We start from the raw sequence: 20302 nt of genomic DNA on the forward strand, positions 1-20302 counted from the left end.
AGGACCACCTTTCTGAGATGACCTAACTTATTGTCAGACCCTGTATATGTGTAGGCCAAATTTTAAAAAATCTATTTACTCAGCCAGATAATCGCGGTTACAATACAACATGATCCATAAATAAAGAAAAACTGGGTGGCACTTGTGGCTTACTGGGTAGGGCGCCAGCCCCATATGCCGAGGGTGGCGGGTTCGAACCTGCCAGCCAAATTGCAACAAAAAAATAGCTAGGCATTGTAGTGGGTGCCTGTGGTCCCAGCTACTTGGGAGGCTGAGTCAAGAGAATCGCCTAAGCCCAGGAGTTGGAGGTTGCTGTGAGCTGTGTGACGCCACGGCACTCTACCGAGGGCAATAAAGTGAGACTCTGTCTCTACAAAAAACAGTAATAATAATAATAAAGAAAGAAATAAAGAAAAACTACTCATAGCATACTCATCCATGATGGAAAGAACAAAACCAACCATTCCTGCAACTACAAGTAGAAGCTGCATTTGCTATCTGGGGGAAGAGAGGGCCCGCCTCATGCTGACAGCACCTTTTGTGACAGAGAACAAGTTTTCATTTGTTAGGAAACTTCATTTCTAGGGTTGGATCATGTCAAAATTGTGACATCATGCAAAGGAAATTTCAGCATCACACCCACTTTCCTATTGTGACAACCCCCTTGCACGTGTCTGGGCCTTTGAGTTCCCACTGTTATGCCCCTCAGGGGGAGGCCTGGGCTCTGGAAAACCTGTTCCCTGTGCCATCAAAGCCTCACCTAACGGGGGAGGCCCTGAGAAAAACACCCTCCTAAAGCAGGCCTTCTTAGCCTGCCAGATGAAAGCCACCTCTCCACCTGCTGCCCAGCTGGCATCTTATTCTCCCCCTTCTCCCCTCTGTAAGTCTCCTCAAGACATCTGTGCACCTGCCATCCCTGGCCTCTTCCCTCCCTGCCTTGGCCACACCATGGGGCCTCTCCTCAGCCTTTGCCTGCCCTGGAGCCCATGTCCACAACAGGACTTTCATTGTCACATTTATCCAGAAGATGAAAAGATGAGATATAGAATTTCCTTTCCTTCTCTTTAATCCTAGTAACCACTTAAGAGAGAGGCATGAAAATCATCAGGACAGAAAATTACAATCAACCCACGAGTTTGCTTTGGATCTTGATGTAAAGTGAAGTCTTTTGAGTATTTCTGCTGAGAACACAGCAAAACTGCAGGAGGCCCCAGAGCTTGGGAGCCCTCTGTTCTAAGCACCACTTTAAGGTAAGTGGAGTGGCCAGGTGTGTCCTCCCTGTCAGGCTGGGAGCAAAGAGTCCACCTGCTGGGCTACACTGCTGGAGGGTGTATTGACTTCACCCTTCAATGTTTATTTTCCCACATTTGTTTCTTTGCTTGCTTGGTTACTCAGCCACCCAAACTCTAAACTTCTCCATCCTGTCCCTCTTGAGGAAATTATGAATTAGAAGAACAAAGCTCCAAGCTGTGTATAAGATATGACCTTTCTAGAATCCAGGGCAAAACACCAGCCAAGTCAAATTCTTTACAAAGGGATTGTGAGCTCAGGGGTTCGAGACCAGCCTAAGCAAGAGTGAGACTTCAAATAGCTGGGCGTTGTGGCAGGCGCCTGTAGTCCCAGCTGCTCGGGAGGCTGAGGCAAGAGAATCGCCTAAGCCCAAGAGTTAGAGGTTGCTGTGAGCCGTGTGACGCCACGGCACTCTACCTGAGGGCAGTACAGTGAGACTCTGTCTCTACAAAAAAAAAAAAAAAAAAGAGTGAGACTTCATGTCTACTAAAAAGAGAAAAACTAGCTGGGGATGGTGCTAGGTACCTGTACCCCCAGCTACTCAGGAGGCTGAAGGAGAAGGATTGCCCGAGCCCAAGAGTTTGAGGTTGCTGTGAGCTATGACGCCACAGCATTCTACCCAGGGTCACAGAGTGAGACTCTGTCTCAAGAAAAAAAAAAAATCCCACCAAGCGTATGGTGCCCCATGATCATACTAATGTACACAGCTATGATTTAATAAAAAAAAATAAGAAGAAGAAGAAAAAAAATCCCTTACAAAGGGAACCCCTCAGCATCTCCCTAGCCAGGGTCTACAGGGCTATTGTTTACATCTTTCACCCAGAGGATCCTTCTTCTAACCTTCCTATGCAAGTCCCCAGGCACTTGCCAAGAAACCCCAGCTCTACATACAGGAAGCAAAGCTCTGGGTGCAGCTGTCTCCCGCCAACAATCCATGTCACTAAATCTGAGTTACTGTCTGGATCGGAGCCCTGGAGGGTGGGAGGAGGCTGTCAAACTGTCCAGGGGGGAAAGGCTTTGGTGGGTCTCAGAGAAGGGGCCTGCCCGGGGAGGCGCCTGTGGCTCAGTCGGTGGGGCGCCGGCCCCATATACCGAGGGTGGCGGGTTCAAACCCGGCCCCAGCCAAACTGCAACCAAAAAATGGCCGGGCGTTGTGGCGGGTGCCTGTAGTCCCAGCTACTCGGGAGGCTGAGGCAAGAGAATCGCTTGAGCCCAGGAGTTGGAGGTTGCTGTGGGCTGTGTGAGGCCACGGCACTCTGCCGAGGGCCATAAGGTGAGACTCTGTCTCTACAAAAAAAAAAAAGAGAAGGGGCCTGCCCGTGTGTTGCAGGTTGCTGTGAACTGTGACACCACAGCACTCTACCAAGAGTGACACAGTGAGACTCTGTCTCAAAAAAATAAATAAATAAATAACAACAAAAAAAAATTGGCAAAGAGATGAAAGATGGATATCTCATTTGTGGCCAGGAAAGTTGGATGGTGACAGCCACATGAACATCTTTTTAGAAGAAATGGTAAGAGGCTCGGCACCTATAGCACAGTGGTTACAGCACCGGCCACACACACCCAGGCTGGTGGGTTTGAACCCAGCCTGGGCCAGCTAAACAAAATGACAACTGCAACAAAATATAGCAGGCATGTCTTTTGATCCCCTTGTCTCCTCCAGGTGGAGTGGTTAAGCCATACACATGCAGACACACCTCCAAAGGACCAATATCTCCACTGTGACCAACCCCAGTGAGAGGAAGGAGAACATGCTCCTGGCACAGACAAATGCAGCATCTCCAAGGGGCTCTGCTGTCACAAGCCTGGAGAGAAATGTCAATCTCCTATCACTCTCTGCCCAACCTGCTTTCCAGCTGTGCACTTTCTAACTCCTAGGAAAGGCTAAAACCTTACGTAGGGTCATGAACCTGGTGCTATCCTCTTCCAGAACAGGTAGGATGTCAGACTTGCCAATACCCCATTACCTGCCTACAGAAGGAGGCAGAATTGAGCAGAGAGGCCTGAGGAATGGCACCTGGCTTGTCTGGTGACCATGGAAGAGCCTTGTGGGTCCAGCACACAAGAAACAAGCAGCTACTTTTGCGGGTGACCCTTCTATCCTCTGCCAACTCTCACAGAAGCCACGGCCACTGAGCAAGGACACACCGGGAGAGCAGAGACCCTTCTCACTGCTGTGAACCTCTCCACCAAAGAACCCGGTAGAGGGGCTACGTGGGGCTGTGGCCTGACCTTCTCTGTCCTTCCTGTGAAGTAGAACTTTCTCAGACACAGGGGGCAGGATTCATGCCCCCCGCCCCCCGCCCCCCTACTCTTAGAGGCTACCAGTCCTGGAGCATTCTACCCAAGTTGGGTGGGTGTGTCTCCTGCAGGTGCTTCTGAAGCTGCTGACCAGTCCCTGCAGTCAGTCTCAGGTGACCCCAGCAGGAAGTGTGGCTGACAGAACTGTAATAATGATGTCAACTGCTAAATGGCTACTCTGCCCTCCTGGGGTGTCAGGCTTTCAACAGGAAAAGGAAACAAAACAAAAGCCATTGTAAGGAGTGAGCAGTAGTAGGAAGGTTATAACTATGCTGTGGACAGAAACAGTGGGAGGGAACAATGGACTCTGTGGATTGATTACACATACTGCTGAGCTCCTCTCAGTGACAGACCAATAAAACAAGAACATCAGGCTCACAACTTTCTGGGGCAGCACCTGTGGCTCAAGGAGTAGGGCGCCAGTCCCATATACCAGAGGTGGCGGGTTCAAACCCGGCCCCCAGCCAAAAACTGCCACAAAAAAAACAAAACAAAAAAACCACTTTCTGATCCTGAAGCTAACAGTGCACTGGTCAAATCATTACTGTAAGGAGTGTGACCATCCAGCAGGTGGGACATGGAGTGACTGTGTTCTGGGGGTTTTGGTGTTTTTTTTTTTCTATCTGTTTACAACTCTCAAGAATTTTTTTTTTCTTTTTTGAGACACAGTCTCATTTTGTCACCTTCAGTAGAGTGCTGTGGAGTCATAGTTCAAGCAACCTCAGACTCTTGAGCTCAAGTGATCCTCTTGCCTCAGCCTTCCAAGTAGCTGGGATTTACAGGAGCCCGCCACAACGCCCAGCTATTTTTAGAGACGAGGTCTAGCTCTTGCTCAGTCTGGTCCTGAACTCCTGAGCTCAAGGAATCCACCGCCTCGGCCTCCCAGAGGGCTAGGATTAAGGCGTGAGCCACTGCGCTACACCTCGAGAATTTTTTATGAACTTTAAATGTTTATCATTCATTTATAATTCATTCACTGAGAGGCTCTCTGAGTTTACTAAGTTCAAATCTGTAAAATCTTTCTCCTGTGACTTTTCTCCATTTCAGTCTTCTCTTCTGCAAGGAGGATTAAAAGCAAATTCCCCACGCGTCCTGTAGTGTGTCTGGTGCAGCAGGAGCGCGTGTGCAGGTTCTCAAGAATTTCAAAGGGAGCCAGGAGAGGAGAGAGAAGGGAATATAATTAATACTGAAGGATAATTTGAGAGCGGAAACAGAGATTTACTATTCAATAAAAGAGGCAAAAAGTTAGGGCTCTGCTGCACTTATAAATAACGTTTATCAACTACTTTATTTTTAAAAAATATTTTTTAAAAAGGGTTTTCTTGAAAGGCCGAAAAATACTTTGACTAAAGTGTGGTGTAATTCGAGATGCCAGAAGACTCCAGTTAAGAAATGATTTGGACACCTGGCTCTGACTCATTCATCAGTCGGAGGCCACGCACCCGCCGCCACTCGGCCTCAGCGCGGGGTGGCCGCCCACTTGCCGGCGTCGCGCATCCCCGGCCCGGGAGCGTGGACGTCGTGACGAGCGCTCGCGGGCACCCGGCGCCAGGCGCCGGTCCCGCTCGCCCGGAGCATGCTCAGTGGCTCCCGTCCCACTTCTGCAGGTATGACCTCGAACGCCGGGCGCAGGCACTACTCCACTCGGGGCGCCAGGGACGCAGAAGAGAGCGACTGGGAGTCGCTCCGAACCGCCTCTCTCCTGGACAGCAATCCTGAGCCGGCGCGGAACATGCTCAGACTCGCTGCGGGAACCACCAGACGCGGCAGTGCGAATGGTCCACCGGTCCGGGTTATTGCCACAATCTAAAAAGAGGGCGGTGCGGAGTGGAGGGCGGGAGGGGCGTGGCAGGGGCTGGCTGAGATGAGACGGGGGAGGAGCCCAGAGGAGGCGGGGCAGTGGGGAGAAGAGAGGCGGATAAGAGAGGAGGAGGAGGCGGTACAGAGTGGAGGAGGCGGTGCAGGGCGGGGAGAAGAGGCGGGGCAGAGAGGAGGAGGAGGAGGAGGCGGGGCAGACGGGAGGAGGCGGGGCAGAGGGGAGGAGAGGCGGGGCAGGGAGGAGGAGGTGGCGGTACAGAGGGGAAGAGAGGCAGGGCAGAGAGGAGAAGGAGGCGGTGCAGAGGGGAGGAAGCGAGGCGGGGCAGAGAGGAGGCGGTGGGGCGTAGGGGAGGAAGAAGGGCAGAAGACAAGTGGGGCAGAAAGAAGGAGGAGGCGGTGCAGAGGGGAGGAGAGGCGGTGCAGCGGGGAAGAGGAGGCAGGAGAACTGAGGAAGAGAAGGGGGAGGAGCCAGGAGGAGGAGGGTGGGGAGTAAGAAGGAGGATAGGGATGAAGACGGAGGACGTTTCTGGAGCGAGGCAGGCAATGGCCGGAGGGCGGGCCAAGAGCAGCTAGGAGTAGAAGCCCGGGGAGGAAGCTGGGCAGAGGAGGCAGGGGAGGCACTGAAGAGGTGGCCGAGGAAGAGCGGGGAGTAGTGTAGGAGGCGGAGCCAGAGGCGAAGGAGCCAGGAGAGGAGGCGGGGCGTAGGAGGAGTGAAGTGGGGGCGAAGAGGGCATGAGGAAGAGTATAGGGGGCAGGAGGCGGGGAAGTCGGGGGCGAATGAAGATCCTGGGATGAAGGGAAGAAGGAGGTGTGGCGTGGCCGGAAGATTGGCGTAAAGGAACTGGGATGGAGGAAGTCCTGGGAAGCCCGGGAAGAGATGCTGGGCAGAGGAGGGCCCGGGAGCGGAGGAGTCGTAGGAGGAGAAGCTGGTGATGGAGAAGCCTAGGACTCCAACTAGCAGGGGGCCAGAGAAGGGGGCGGGGACGGAGACTGGGTGGAGGTGGAAGCGGGTGGAGAAGGAAGGGGGGAGGGTGTGGGGCGGAGCGAGAGCCCAGGGGAGGAGCCGGGGTGGAGGATGAGTAGGAGCAGAGGCGTCAGGAAGAAGTAGGCGGGGTGTGGCCGTGGGCGGAGGTGGTGCCAAGTGGAGGAGGACCGAGGGTGGGGGAGAAGGGGAAGGGACTGAGCGGAAGGAGAGGAGGAGGAGCTGGGGCTGGAGGAAGCGGAGGTGGAGACCGAGAGGGGAGCGGGGAGGAGGTGGAGTCGACTCGGTAACGGAGGAGCGGGGTGGGGGGCGGACGCAGGGCGAGAGGAGGAGCAGGCGGAATTAGGGGCCGGGAGCCGAGGAGGGGCACAAGGGGGCGGGATGGAGGCGAGTGGAAGGAGGAGCCTGGCGGTAGGAGGTGGGCGGGAAGAGGAGCCGAGACCGAGGCTTCAGTTGCTGAGGAGTGGGGAAGTCTGGCCTCGCCACGGAAACAGGGTTTCTCTCACTTCTTAAAAAAAAATGAATAAAAGGTAGGGGGAAGAAAACGTTCGCATTGCAAGGTTATGCAATGGAACTTCTGCAGATATTTGAAAACTAATTTTAGAATAATCTTATTTTTTCTTATCAAAATATCAACTTAATGTTCATTATAGAGAGTCTAGAAACTGAAATAATAAGAAATAAAATTTTCTGGAACCCGTCAGGCAGAAGGCCCGCGGACGTCTAGCCGTGTGTCTTCCGGCGCTTCTGTCTTGAGCTTTGCGTTCTCGACGCTTGAGACCAAGGGCGCGCAAGCCGGGCGGCCCCTGTTGGGGACGCGGCAGATGCACAGACACGGTTGGGTGTGCGGCGCGGGAGCTGCCTGGGGAGCCCCGTCTGTGCCCCGTGACGCGAGTCTCAATGATGCGGAGGGAGCCGGATACGGCGCACAGTGACAGTCCCGCTACCGTCAGGCCGGGGGCCATGTCAGGGCACCGGGCCCCGCCCCAGCTCCGCCCCTCCCCGCCCCTTCCTGCTCCGCTGTTGCCCCGCCTCCTCCGCAGGCCCCTCCCGGGCTCCGCCTCGACCCCCGCAGGCTCCTCCCCGTCTCCGCTGTCGCCCGACTCCGCCCGCTGCTGCTGCAAAAAACCGGCAGTACCCGGCCCGGATCCTCCGGCGCCGACTGGGCATGCTCGGCCCAGCCGCCGCTGCGGTGGGCGGGAGCTCCGCACTCTGCTCGCCCGCGGCGCAGCCCGCAAAGCTGCGAGGCGCTGGCGGAGGCAGCCGGCTAGTGGCAAGCGCTGCGGAGCGGGGCGCGGGGCAGCTTCGGGCCGGCCATGGCGGGGGGCGCGCGGCGGCCGCCTGAGCTGCGCGGCGGCGTCAGGTGAGAGGCAGGAGCGCGGGGATAGCGCGGGACGCGTGGCCGCGCACCTGGTGGGAGGCCACATTGCCGCCCTAGCCGCGGAACTTTCGGCGCTCGGCCGGCGAGGGCTAAGCGCGGGGAGGCGCCGTCAGTTCCCGGCTGCGGCTCCTTGGGGTCTTTGGAGGCTCTGAGATCTTTGCGAGGCGGGGTCGGAGGGCTGGGGACCATGCGGTGGCCTTCCCATGGAGGACGCGGTGTCCACTGCGCGCTGCCCACTTGCCTCCCAGGGGAAGGGGCGGCGGAGAGCGGCGGGGCCTTCGCCGGGAGCGGGTTCTCCCGGTGGGCCGTGCCTCAGTTTCCTCCCGAGGGGAAGCAGGGTGTAGTGGCCGCCGCGGGAGGCCGAGCCTGCGGGTTCGGTGTCCGGAGGGTGCCGCGTCCCGGTGCTGCGGGGGCGCCAGGCATCGCGGCTGGAACTGGAGGAGTTTGTCGCATTTGACTGCACCGCAAGTTGACACGAATTGCTTCCCAGCGCCAAATGGGGAAACGGGCCTTGTCGGCGTTAAAAGAAAAAAAAAGAAGGAATTACAGGACCAATTTATTTTAAGCCTAATCACCAAAGAAATCTTGACTCGCACGTTGCAAGATTTATAAAGTTAGTTAGCAAAAAAAAAAAGGAAGAAGGTTGCAGGGACGATATTTGCTCACAGTGTGGAAAACCATCTATGACGGTCGAATTGTCATCGTTTTTAAGACTTAGTAACTGAAAAGTTTGGTTACTGTGGCAATCTTTTTTTTTGCATTATCCTAACTTTGTATCAAAAACCTGGAACCCAGCATTACAAAACCGCGATTTTTTTTTTGTAGTTTTCTCACTTTTGTTTCTAGATGAAACACTTTTTTTTTCAGTTGCTACTATGCTGAACATAGTAAAATTGTTGAGGATGAAGTGCAGGATGGAAAAACATTTCAAGAGAGCAGATGTTAGAACAATGTAGTTCTGACATTTTACTTACACAGAAAATGGAATTTGTGGGTCCTGCTGTGTTTCTTCTGTTGTTTCTTCCTAAAACGTTTGGTACCATTAACACTTCTAGGATTGTTGGATCTAATGGGGAACAAGACAATTAATCCTTGTTCTAGTTGAGGACTACTTCAACCTGCAAACTGAAGCTAAGTTCTCAAGCCTGTTTTCTGTAAGTGCCATTTAGTGGGCTCAGTGGGCTCAGTTGTTTTATTTATTAAGCTTATTTACAAAACTTCTTGTTTGCAGTTTTGAAGACCTTGGTAGACTTCAGAAAGGCATTGACTTTGCATTGGGTCGGAAACAGCCTTTAAGACTGAAATTGCCCCACCTGTGATTCCAGGCACTGTGTGATTTCCCAGAGTTCTCTAGGACCATGTTTACAGGTAACAGATTTAGTAACAGGAAAGACTTGAACCATCCAGACAACAGTAGCAGCAACAGGGTTACCATCTTTTTGCATTTAGACCTGCAGTCCTCTCTTTTAGCCACATAGTCTCATTGGTGATGTTCATTGTTACAAAATGTATTTCTAAATACTTTTTTTTTTTTTTTTTTGCAGTTTTTTGGCCAGGGCTGGGTTTGAACCTGCGACCTCCGGTATATGCTCAGTCCTATAATTCTAGTACTCTGGGAGGCCAAGCAGGAGTGAGACCCCATCTTTACTAAAAGTAGCTGTTGTCCCAGCTACTGGGGAGTCTGAGGCAGGAGGATCACTTGAACCCAGGAGTTTGAGGTTGCTGTGGGCTATAATGACACCAGGGCACCAAAAACAAAATGTGTATATATATACACACACACAAATATATATGTATATACATAAATCCATTTAGAAGCTTGAAAACCCCATCACAAAACACAAATATTGAGTAACTGTGTTTCCCTTTTCTATAAAAATGTGTCAAGTTTACCATCTGCCACGAACACCTGCAGTGTATACGTGGTTTGTCCTGTTCAGCAGGCCTCAAGTTCTTAGGCCTCACTCCCACGTGAGGGTACAGGCTGCCCTTTGCTGTGGGCTCTTCTGATCTAGAGGTAGCAGCTAGTCCTCAGCTTACCTTTTGTGAATGTGAGGTTTAGCACCAATCAATTGGCCCACTTGTTGATCCAAAAATTCTAAATATTTTCTCAGTGGTAGGCAAGACGATGAAATTTAACCAAAATCTTATGTACACCCTACCCTTGCTTTCAAAAATTCCGTATTCCCTAACCTAAAGCTAACAAAGCCAATAGGAGTTAGTTTGAAAAGGGTCTTTTATTATTGTTAATCAAGAAAAAAATAACAAAGTAGACTTTATATTCAAGTTATAAAAAACAGGTGATAATTTCTTCTGTTTAGTACTTAACTGTTGGGTTTCTGACACTCAGCTGATAGGCACGGGATTTGTATTTTCATGTGTTTTAAGTTCCTATAAGACGTGGTATTGTTAGTGACTTGAGACATTCATAGCAAACTAGGGCCTTTAAAATTAGATCCTGCCCCCCCCCCCATTCATGTGTCCTTAATTTATTCAACTCCTTTTTTGGATTGCAGTTTAAATACTCGAGGCTATTTAAATTTTGCTTAATTTGGACTTTTTAGTTCTATTTTTTAAATGCAAGATATTCCAGCTACTGAAATACCAAATAAGTATTGAAGCCAACTTGGTTTTAAACTCCAACACAGCCCAGTCAGAGTTGTTAGGAAAGTGTAATTTATTTATTTATTTTTGGAATTCAGAAATTACGCAGATAATATCACTAGACAAACTTGGCTTCTAACTTTTGTAGCCAAGCCCAGGTGACTAGATTTTATAAGCCATGGCATATCACAGTAAAGTTAGAAATAGCCTTAAGGTGGAAATGGTTGGTTTCAAGTTTGCTCTAACAGCTCCCTGGAATGGCTAAAAGATAACTACAAGGTGTTTGGTTAGTTATGTGATGGTAACCAGTTAAGCACTGTCACAAATAGTTTGTTAAGTTACGCTCCAGAAAGAAGCCCTGTGAATTTATTAGTCTTGCCTTTGCCTCCACCTGAGGTCTTTATTCATTAAAATATCACTTTAATTCTTTTCCCACCACAAACTTTTACAGTTAGGCCTCCAAGGCTGCAAAAGTGAATAAGACACAGTGAGTCACAGTCTAGCTGGAGAGATACGCTTGAGGACAAATAAATTACAGTACAAGATAAGTGCTCTAGAGATGTGTGCACTTGGAACCAAAGAGATGAGAAGGTGGTGGGACAGAAGGGACTGGGGAAGAGGGACTCATGCCAGTGGTGACATTTCTGTAGGATCTTAAGGAATGCCTGAGGAATTGGTAAAAGTCTTCCAAGCAGGGCGGCGCCTGTGGCTCAACAGGTGGGGCACCGGTCCCATATGCCAGAGGTGGCGGGTTCAGGCCCAGCCCCGGCCAAAAATAAAAAAAAAAAAAGTCTTCCAAGCAGAGAAGGGACTCTCCAGGTGGAAGAAACACTGTTATGACAGGTAGAACAGTCAGTCACCCCCAGAGATGTCTACCTTGAACTTTGCAGTCTGGATTATCTGGGTGGGCCCAGAGTACTTCCAAGGGTTCCTACAACATGTCAGAGTGATACCCTGTGAGAAAGACGCAACTGGCTGTCGCTGACTTTTAGATGGTCAGGGGCCAGGACGTGAGGAATACAGGAAGCCTCTTAAGCTGTCAAAGGCCAGGAAACATTCTCCTCTGGAGCCTCCAGAAGGAGCAGAACCCAACCAATGCCTTGGTTTTAGCTCGTTAAGACACGTTGAACTTCTATGCCACCGAACTGCCAGATAACAAATTTGTGTAAAGTCACAGAGTTTGTGTTAACGGGTTATAGAGATTATAGGAGCGCCCAACACACAGAGAAAGATTTGGTGTGGTGGGAAACAGGATAGGGAGAGGCAAATTGAGTCGCCTTTTCATGGTAACGAGCTCCATGTCATGACTAAGAAGTTTGGGTTTTATCCTATTATAGATAAACAATGGGACCAGCTAAGAATTTTTAAATAGCAGCATAAAATGAATGGACTGCTGCTATATTTATTTTACTTAAAAAAAAAAAAAAAAAAGCAACATGCAGCCCCAAATTTCACAGGGCAGCTTAAAAAAAAAAAAGAAAAAAACAGCAACACATAGCCCTGAATTTCATAGGGCAGCTTTGTGAAATTCAGGGGAGCTGACCAGAGGTGTTGCATGGCCCACAGGGGCCTGGAGCCAGTGTTATAATTCTCAGCTATCTGAATTGCTCTCAGATGACAGGACTGTATGTGTGTTCGTATATGTGCAGCTAACAGCTTGAGGAGACTTTTATTCATAATTTGTGATAGAGAAAGTAAAGCAGAAGGGTCAAGTCACATTTTATTGGCTTTGTCTCTGCTGGTTGTCCCTAGCAGTAGTCACCTGTCCCACTGCCTGTACACATGGGCAGAGAGCCGGACCGCTCAAATTCAACGTGATTCACTTGAGAATGTTGAGATTTCACATGGGCCTGTTGGTTTCTCCTATTTCAACTGAGAAGTGGCCACCACCAATTATCTGTGGGCACTGTATTGGCGGGTGGAGAGTGGGTGACAGCTATAGATGACCTAACCTCCCAATTTAAATGTAAGAAAAATGCAGTCATCCTTTCCTAACAGATTGAGTTAGCCCCTTCTAGGTCCAAGGCCTCAATATCAGCCCTGTAAAAATTCATCCCCAGGGCCTGGCATGGTGGCTTGCACTTGTAATCCCAGCACTCTGGGAGGCCAAGGCAGGTGGATCTCTTGAGTCCAGGATTTTGAGGTTGCTGTGAGCTATGATAATGCCACAGCACTTTACCCAGGGTGATAGAGTGAGACTTTGTCTCAAAAAAAAATTCATCCTCTGGTTGAGTTGACATCTCTGTGTATCTAGGAAACCTAAAATGAAGAGAAATCCGCTGCCTTAGTGTTCCAGGGGGCTCCGAATTGAACTGAATTATATGTGAGGAAAAATTGGTAGGAGAAAAGCATATTTTTCAGTGTGCTGAAGGAAGCCCAGGGCTTATACTGGAAACGGTAAATACAAATACCTGAAACAATGGTAAGACTTGGTTCAAATTTACCTGAATAGACACAAAACTGTATTGTGTGGCTTCCATTAGCTTTACTTCATAAGATTTTTGTTCCCCAAAAAATCCTTCTATGGAGATGGAGGTGTTGCTTCCCACAATGCCATTCTAACTAGCTCAGTGTAAACCACCTACCTCTCAAATCTGCTCCCTTTTTTTTTAAAGATACTTTGTTTCATGTATTTATTTATCTTTCTGTGTCTTCTGCTTGAATCAGAGCCCATGCTTCTTTATTGCTCTTTGTGGGAGAATTTGTCCTCTGCTTCCCCGAGTTCTGAGCTAGGTCCATGGTGTTCTCTCAGGGTGGTCTGCTTTTCCTCATGACTGCATCCCCATACACCCTGTCCAGCCTCTCTCAAGGCCTCCTGCCCTTCCTGTTCCTTCATTAACATGTTGATTCTCTCAACAAATACTGACAAGCTGAGATCTTATCATCTGGTGGTAAAAAGACAATTACAGTGAAAATATGAAGTTATGAGGAAATGTTATCAGTGGAAAGAGTGTCTGGGCTCCAATAGGTGTCCAAGAGGGCTTTTGGACCCAGACATCAAAACCCAGTGGGGGCTTGGCAGATGTGGGTTGTCAGCAGGGCATAGCAGTGCCATGGAGAGCCCCCAAAGATGTGCTTAAATAGGCGGAGGGGAGTCAGACCTCGGGGAGGGCTCCTGTTTGCACTATGGACAGTTGTAGATGTGGGATAAGTCCTAATGGGATATGTCCTAGATCAGATCTTTTTAAAACAGTCAGCTGACTTTAGTAACAAAGTGGCTTGTGGGTTGGAGGCCAGCAGGAGCAGAGCCAGGGGGAAGAGCAAGGAGTCTGGTTGAGAAGACCCTCTGGAGGTGACAAGCACCAAATTTGCCAGGTGTCTGGGAGCGAGATCACTAGGACTGGGTGATGGATTTGTTTATCTGGGAACAGAAGGAAAGGAGGCATTTGGGACAACTCCTGTGTCCATGTCAGGTACTGCAGAAATGCGAAGGTGTCCTGTCCTGAGGGCTTGTGGGCAGAGTGACTCACTTCCCACCTACACTTAGCCAGAAGGTCTTAAAGCCAGCAGAGCCCAGAGTGAGGGAAAGAGTTGAGACCGGATCATCACAGGGTACAGACTTTGCAAGAGGCAGAAAAGAAAGATAGAATTAATTCCCTGATGGCTCCCAGTGCTTCTGTCACAGAATGAAAGAAAATAAGTGGGGGGGGGGGGCAGGGAGTAGGGAGGAACTTTCTTAATTCTGTGCTGAGACCATAACTCACTTGGAGACTGGGCTGAAATGCACTCTTTATAATCAGCCAGAAAGAGGAAAGTGTCCTGAGCAGATATTTAAATATAATCCCAACCCTTTCCTTTCACTGAGGGTTGGAGTTTGCTGATGGTGGGAGGAAGAGCATAAAGGGAATGTTTGCTTCTTGAGGAAATAATATGGCCTGGAGCAAGGTGTTCTGGAATTATCCATTGACAGGCCCACCCACCTGGGGCACAGGCTGGAGCTAATTCAGATAGTTAGTTCTCCCTGGTGAAGACCAGGCTGTCCAGCAAGGAGATAGGTAGATGCTCATGACTGCTCCAAAATGAAAACCCCGTTTTCCCTGGCCCTTAGCAAGGGAAGGTGTTGGAGTGAAGATGGTGTTAGTGTTTGCCCCCAGTTTTACCTAAGATGTCCTTTTAGGCCTGTGAAACCTTAGGATGGCTGTCAGTGTTTAAACTTCCAGTAACCTGAGTGCTCTCCTATAAATAGCTGACTGCCTCTCTGAGCCCCTCTCCCTGCCGTCTGTGCACCGCTCTGCAGGCAGCCCCAAGTCCAAAGGTATTTGTTTTTCTTCATGGTTTGGACAGCCCTCAATTCTTTGGTGTCTGGGTCTAGTTCTCATTAGACCTCCTAAAGGTACTCTGGTTTTCTCCTTTTCAAAACACTCTTGAGGAACTTGAAGTTTTATTCCCAAAAAACATTTGAATATTACAAGTCCTTTGCCTTTGTGGGGCTGAACATTTCCCTTTGCCCCTATACCCAAGGACCTGCAGGACTCTGACTCCCTCTCACCTTCGTGGGGACTGAGTGTGTCCCTGTGCATCTGAACCCGGGACCTGCAGGGCTCTGACTCCCTCTCACCTTCGTGGGGACTGAGTGCATCCCTGTGCATCTGAATCCGGGACCTGTGGGGCTCTGACTCCCTCTCACCTTCATGGGGACTGAGTGCGTCCCTGTGCATCTGAACCCGGGACCTGCGGGGCTCTGACTCCCTCTCACCTTCGTGGGGACTGAGTGTGTCCCTGTGCATCTGAACCCGGGACCTGCAGTGGTGTGTCTCATCCCTGCCTCTAAGTTTTGGCTGCTGTCTCTCTCACTGGGATGTTTTTGCCTCCTAAGTAATGGGTCTTTCCTGCCCCAAAGTCCTTGTGAGTCGGATTTTTGGGGGAGTGCCCTGACACCGCAGGGTCCTTGAGATGGCACACACAGCACCTCCACAGTATGAACTTTGCAAAAACATATGGTAACACGGATTTTTATTAGTGTGCCATGTTTATTTTTACCTTTACTTATCTGAACTAAGTCATTTCTCCTGTAGAGAAAACTATCTTATCTCCTTTATTTATCCTTCAGATTCTGGCCAACACCAGGGAACATTCTGTGACCTTTCCAGTCTGCCCTCCTCTGAATTTCTGTGGCATTCACCTAGTTTAGTGCATAATTATTTATTACTTTGAATGTAGGTATCACCAAGACTCTAAGCATCTTTGGAGTAAAGACCTGGTCTTAAACTTTTTAAAATCTCTTCAGTAATGGTTACTAACCTGATAAGAGTAGCTTCATAAATACTTTGTGTTCAGTTTAACCGATATGACTGGCTCCTAATTGTTTTTATCACATAGGAAAAGCCTACTGCCAAGCTGAGCACTCACTGCAAACTCTGGGGAGTGTGCTCAGCCTGGCAGGGGTTCTCCCAGCACGAGCTGAGAGGAAAGCAAAGTCCATTCCTTCAAAAATTATATGAGGGGGCAGCTCCTGTGGTTCAGGGAGTAGGGCGCTGGTCCCATGTACCGAGGGTGGCAGGTTCGAACCCAGCCCTGGCCAAAACAAAACAAAACTGCAACAACAACAACAAATTATATGAGGGACCAGGCGTGGTTCATGCCCAGCACTCTGGGAGATGGATGGCTAAAGCTCAGGAGTTCAAGACCAGCCTGAGCAAGAGCCAGACCCCATTTCTACTAAAAATAGAAAAACTAGCTGGGCCTTGTGGCAGGCACCTGTGGTCCCAGCTATATAGGAGGCTGAGGCAGGAGGGCCACTTGAGTCCAGGAGTTTGAGGTTGCTGTGAGCTATGATGATGCCACAGCACTCTACTGAGGGTGACAGAGTGAGATTCTGTCTCACAAAAGAAAAAATTGTATGTGTGAACTATTGAATCCCTATTTTCAACTTTTATCTGGTGGTTTTGTTTAATTTGGATAATTTACCATATTGTCACATTGAAAAACACATAACTTTGGTCAAAGACTGACCTTAAGATGTGCACTAAAGTAAGCTAGAAGATTATTAAGAGCCAACTAAATTCTGAAAAGCTTTGCTCTTAAGTACAGAATTCTAAAATAATGATATGATGGTTTAGATATGTGGCCTTTAGGCAGTCACCTGTGTGTTCCAGCCTGGACCCCGATTCCTGCCCTGTCCTGTAGGCAGATTGCACACGTTGGCCCTGCCTCAGACTGAGGCCGGGAGGGGACGGTGCCTGTGGCAGTATTTGGGAAATCGTAAGTGCTGGGAAGTTATGGTCATGCTCTTAAGAATTTAATCCAGCAGAGTGTGAATTACGAGATCCCCTCTCTGCCTGTCTTTCCTTTCTGAGATCTGGCTCTCAAAGAGCCAGTGCAAACACTTCACTGGCAGGACACAGAGAAACGGTGCAGTCCCACTGTATGATGATAGGCCAGTAAAATAGGAAAGAGGAAAAGCGACTTGGTCACCCTCTCCAGCGTCTAGATGAAGTTTTCTTGTGATGAAAGAAGAAACACTGGGAGATCAAGTAGCTGTGTTGTGACTGAATGGCCTCAATCAAACCACCACAGTAGGGGAGTGAGTGAGGGCGGTTCCCCATTCTGAAATATAAATTAGGTGGGCTGTTGCATTTCCTCTCACAATAATACCGCGTTTTCCGCGTAGAGAATACTCCCCAAAGACACAGCTCCACTTCAGCAGATCTGCCTGCTTCTCTCGTCACTTAGGGACAAGGAATTTGTCACTTCTGCCAGGAATTCCTCCTGCCTTTTCCACATGACTTAGGTCACTTCTCCTGTGTGTCCGTGATGCCCCTCTGTTGGGACAGTTGTCACCCTACCTTAAAGCTGCTGGCTGACCTCACTCATTCCCCTGCTGGACCCTGGGTGGTCAGTGGCAAGGTGGAGTCTTACCCATCCCTTTCTGCCACCGCCGTGTGGGGCACAGGGTCATTTCTCAGTTCGTGTGTAATTGATTGAATTGAACTGATCCCCTCTGGGTGCTCCTAAAAGCAGCGCCCTTTCATGCTTTGTTGCGATGATCACACTTGCCTTTGCCATCTCCGTGTCTCATTTGGGTGTCCTTTGTGAAGTGAGAAGCATCGAGCATCTCTACATAAACAGACCCCAGTACATGGGGAAGAAGGGGCGAGGAAGGACAGCCGTGTGACTTTGTCCAGAATGACTTTGGACACTGAGATAAAATGTAGTTGATTTATTTATTGCTTAAATGATTTAATTCAGGACTGCAGTAATTGCCGTAGGAACTTTCTCTTTTGAGACAGAGTCTCATTCTATCACCCTGAGTAGAGTGCTGTGGTATCATAGCTCACAACAACCTCAAACTCCTAGGTGCAAGTGATCCTCTTGCCTCAGCCTCCGGAGTAGCTGGGACTATATGTGCCCGCCACCAAGCCTGACTAGTTTTTCCATCTTTGTTAGCAACAGGGTCTCTTTTTTTTTTTTTTTTTTTGTAGAGACAGAGTCTCACTGTACCGCCCTCCGGTAGAGTGCTGTGGCGTCACACGGCTCACAGCAACCTCTAACTCTTGGGCTTACGCGATTCTCTTGCCTCAGCCTCCCGAGCAGCTGGGACTACAGGCGCCCGCCACAACGCCCGGCTATTTTTTTGTTGTTGTTGCAGTTTGGCCGGGGCTGGGTTTGAACCCACCACCCTCGGCATATGGGGCCGGCGCCCTACTCACTGAGCCACAGGCGCCCCCCGGCAACAGGGTCTCTTGCTCAAGCTGGTCTCAAACTCCTGAGCTCAAGAGATCCACCTGCCTTGACCTTCCAGAGTGCTGGGATACAGGTGTGAGCCACCTCACCCAGCTGGCAGCAATGTTCTTGATCCATGTATTTGTTGGTCCTTAACTTTAGATTCTCATAGTCTGTATTCAGAGATAACCTTAACTACCCAAAGTCTCACTATAAATTGATTTTGAAAGATGTTAGGTGATACACAATGGGCCAGTTGAATTTTTATTGCCATAATTTTTCTTAAAAATTACAAAACATTTTTAATTTTTGTTTATGATCCTAGATATTTTCAATGCAGTAAAATAGATGGGAAAGGAGGTTGCAGAAATATATTAATAACTAAAAAGGCTTCAGTTGGCTAACCCGTTTCTAAAAGTTAGCATTTATACTTTAATGAGTATTTTTGTCCCTCTCTCCAATTCATACCAGGTTGGACGTCACACAGCTCACGGCAACCTCCAACTCCTGGGCTTAGGCAATTCCCTTGCCTCAGCTTCCCGAAATAGCTGAGCAGGAATGTCTTTTCTTCCAGAAGGCTGCTTTGGCGCCGGGATGGTCATTCCCACACAACTGAAAATAGAGGCAGCTCTCAGGACGGGTTGCAACAAAATCCCATTGTGTAACTATGCAAATTATTCCTCAAAGAAGGCAATGCCTGCATTAACACTGCCAAGAAAAAACAATGTATATTCATTTAGTTCTAAACACCCTTACACAAGAGGCCCTTTTCCTTCCAGCTCCAGAAATACACAGGCAATAGTCTTGTCGATTATAGGTAGAGAAACAATAAAAAAAAAAAACTCAAAGCATTTTACCTTATTAATCACTTTTAGATAAAATACAATGGTTGGGATGTGGGGAAATGGTCAAATTAAAGAAAGAACATCTGAGGCTTGTTAAATGTTCTCTTTTGTCCTACTTAGAGAAAATAAGTCTGATAAAGTTTTCCCAAAAGACACAAGCTGACACATAAAGCTTAACAATTTGTCTGTTATTGCTTTTGTTAAAGGCTGGTTTTGAAATCTTTGATTTTTGTTCTTGCGTTCAGAAGGACTGGATTTTAAGCTGCCCAATTATTACTTATGATTTACTCATGAGTGCCTCAGGTGTCTTCCTGAGCATTAAATTGTCACTAACTAAACTTTGTGTGATGCTGGCTATTAGATCCCAATATGACAAGCTGCAAAAACTGAATTTGCAGAACATTTCATCAACGTCCAAAGTCAAGGGGTATCTTATGTTCTTCCGGCCACAGGTTGTAACTCACTTAAACAATTACCTTTAGATCCCAGCTAAACTAAGCTTCACAGGGCAGATGTACAAGTGATATCAGGGGTGCCTGGTGCTAGGGAAATCCTGCAGAATTATGTGTGAGAGTTCCCACCATCCAGGACCTGTCCCTATGACTGAGGATAAGTCTGCTCAACACAGGACTAAGAAATGCCAGGCTGTCTGCCAGGGAGGAGTGTCAGGTGTTTGGTGTGGCAAGGATAGAACCACTTAGAAGTGGAAAGGATAGAACCTCTGAGCATGGGGGTAGGCGAAGAAATGGATACTAGGTGGGCAGTCAACAGACATCGCTGTAGGTGTCACCCATGCTGTCTAACCGCCCCCCCCTTCTTCCTACCTGCCTTCAAGCCACAGCACCCAGAGAACACACTGAGACCATTGGCGAGTCAGCCTGCCTGTGGGTTTCACATCCCTAAGCGCTGGTGGGGTGCCCTGCACATAATATTTCTTTTCTTTCTTTCTTTTTCTTTTTTTTTTTTTTTGAGACACATTCTCAAGCTGTCGCCCTGGGTAGAGTGCTGTGGCATCACAGCTCACAGCAACCTACCAACTCCTGGGCTGAAGTGATCCTCCTGCCTCCTTCCAAGTAGCTGGGACTACAGGCACCCACCAAAACACCCAGCTATTTTTTGGTTGCAGCTGTCATTGTTGTTTGGCGGGCCCAGGCTGAATTCGAACCTGCCAGCTCGGGTGTATGTGGCTGGCGCCTTAGCCGCTTGAGCCACAGGTGCCGAGCCAATATTTTTTCTTTTTAATTCTGAACTGAAAGGGCAACATATGAGATAGAAGGAATTCTTACTAAAACAATGATAATTTGTTAGTGTTAATGCACTGCTTTATTTATTTATTTATTTTGTGAGACAGAGTCTCACTCTATCACCCTGGGTAGAGTGCTGTAGTATCATAGCTCACAGCAACCTCAAACTCTT

The 20302-nt window shown here is 48.9% G+C and overlaps 1 protein-coding gene across 5 annotated transcripts in view; it reads left to right on the forward strand.

The window, feature by feature from the left end:
- Positions 1-4932: 4932 nt before the first annotated feature.
- Positions 4933-20302, forward strand: part of MFAP3L (microfibril associated protein 3 like) — a 28856-nt gene continuing 13486 nt past the window's right edge. Inside the window, exons 1-3 of one of the 5 annotated variants that reach the window (XM_053585610.1) lie at positions 7704-7757; positions 8831-8929; positions 9007-9143. Coding sequence is in view for 1 of the 5 variants with exons in the window: in XM_053585592.1 (XP_053441567.1) it covers positions 5171-5380 (210 nt within the window). In the remaining 4 variants the exon portion in view is untranslated. Of the gene's footprint in view, positions 5381-6839; positions 6925-7620; positions 7758-8830; positions 8930-9006; positions 9144-20302 lie in introns of those variants that run through there. The other 4 variants (XM_053585619.1, XM_053585592.1, XM_053585626.1 and 1 more) reach the window with 4 other exon arrangements.

This window comes from Nycticebus coucang, chromosome 1, assembly GCF_027406575.1.
Source record: "Nycticebus coucang isolate mNycCou1 chromosome 1, mNycCou1.pri, whole genome shotgun sequence".
NCBI classification, from domain to species: Eukaryota; Metazoa; Chordata; class Mammalia; order Primates; family Lorisidae; genus Nycticebus; species Nycticebus coucang.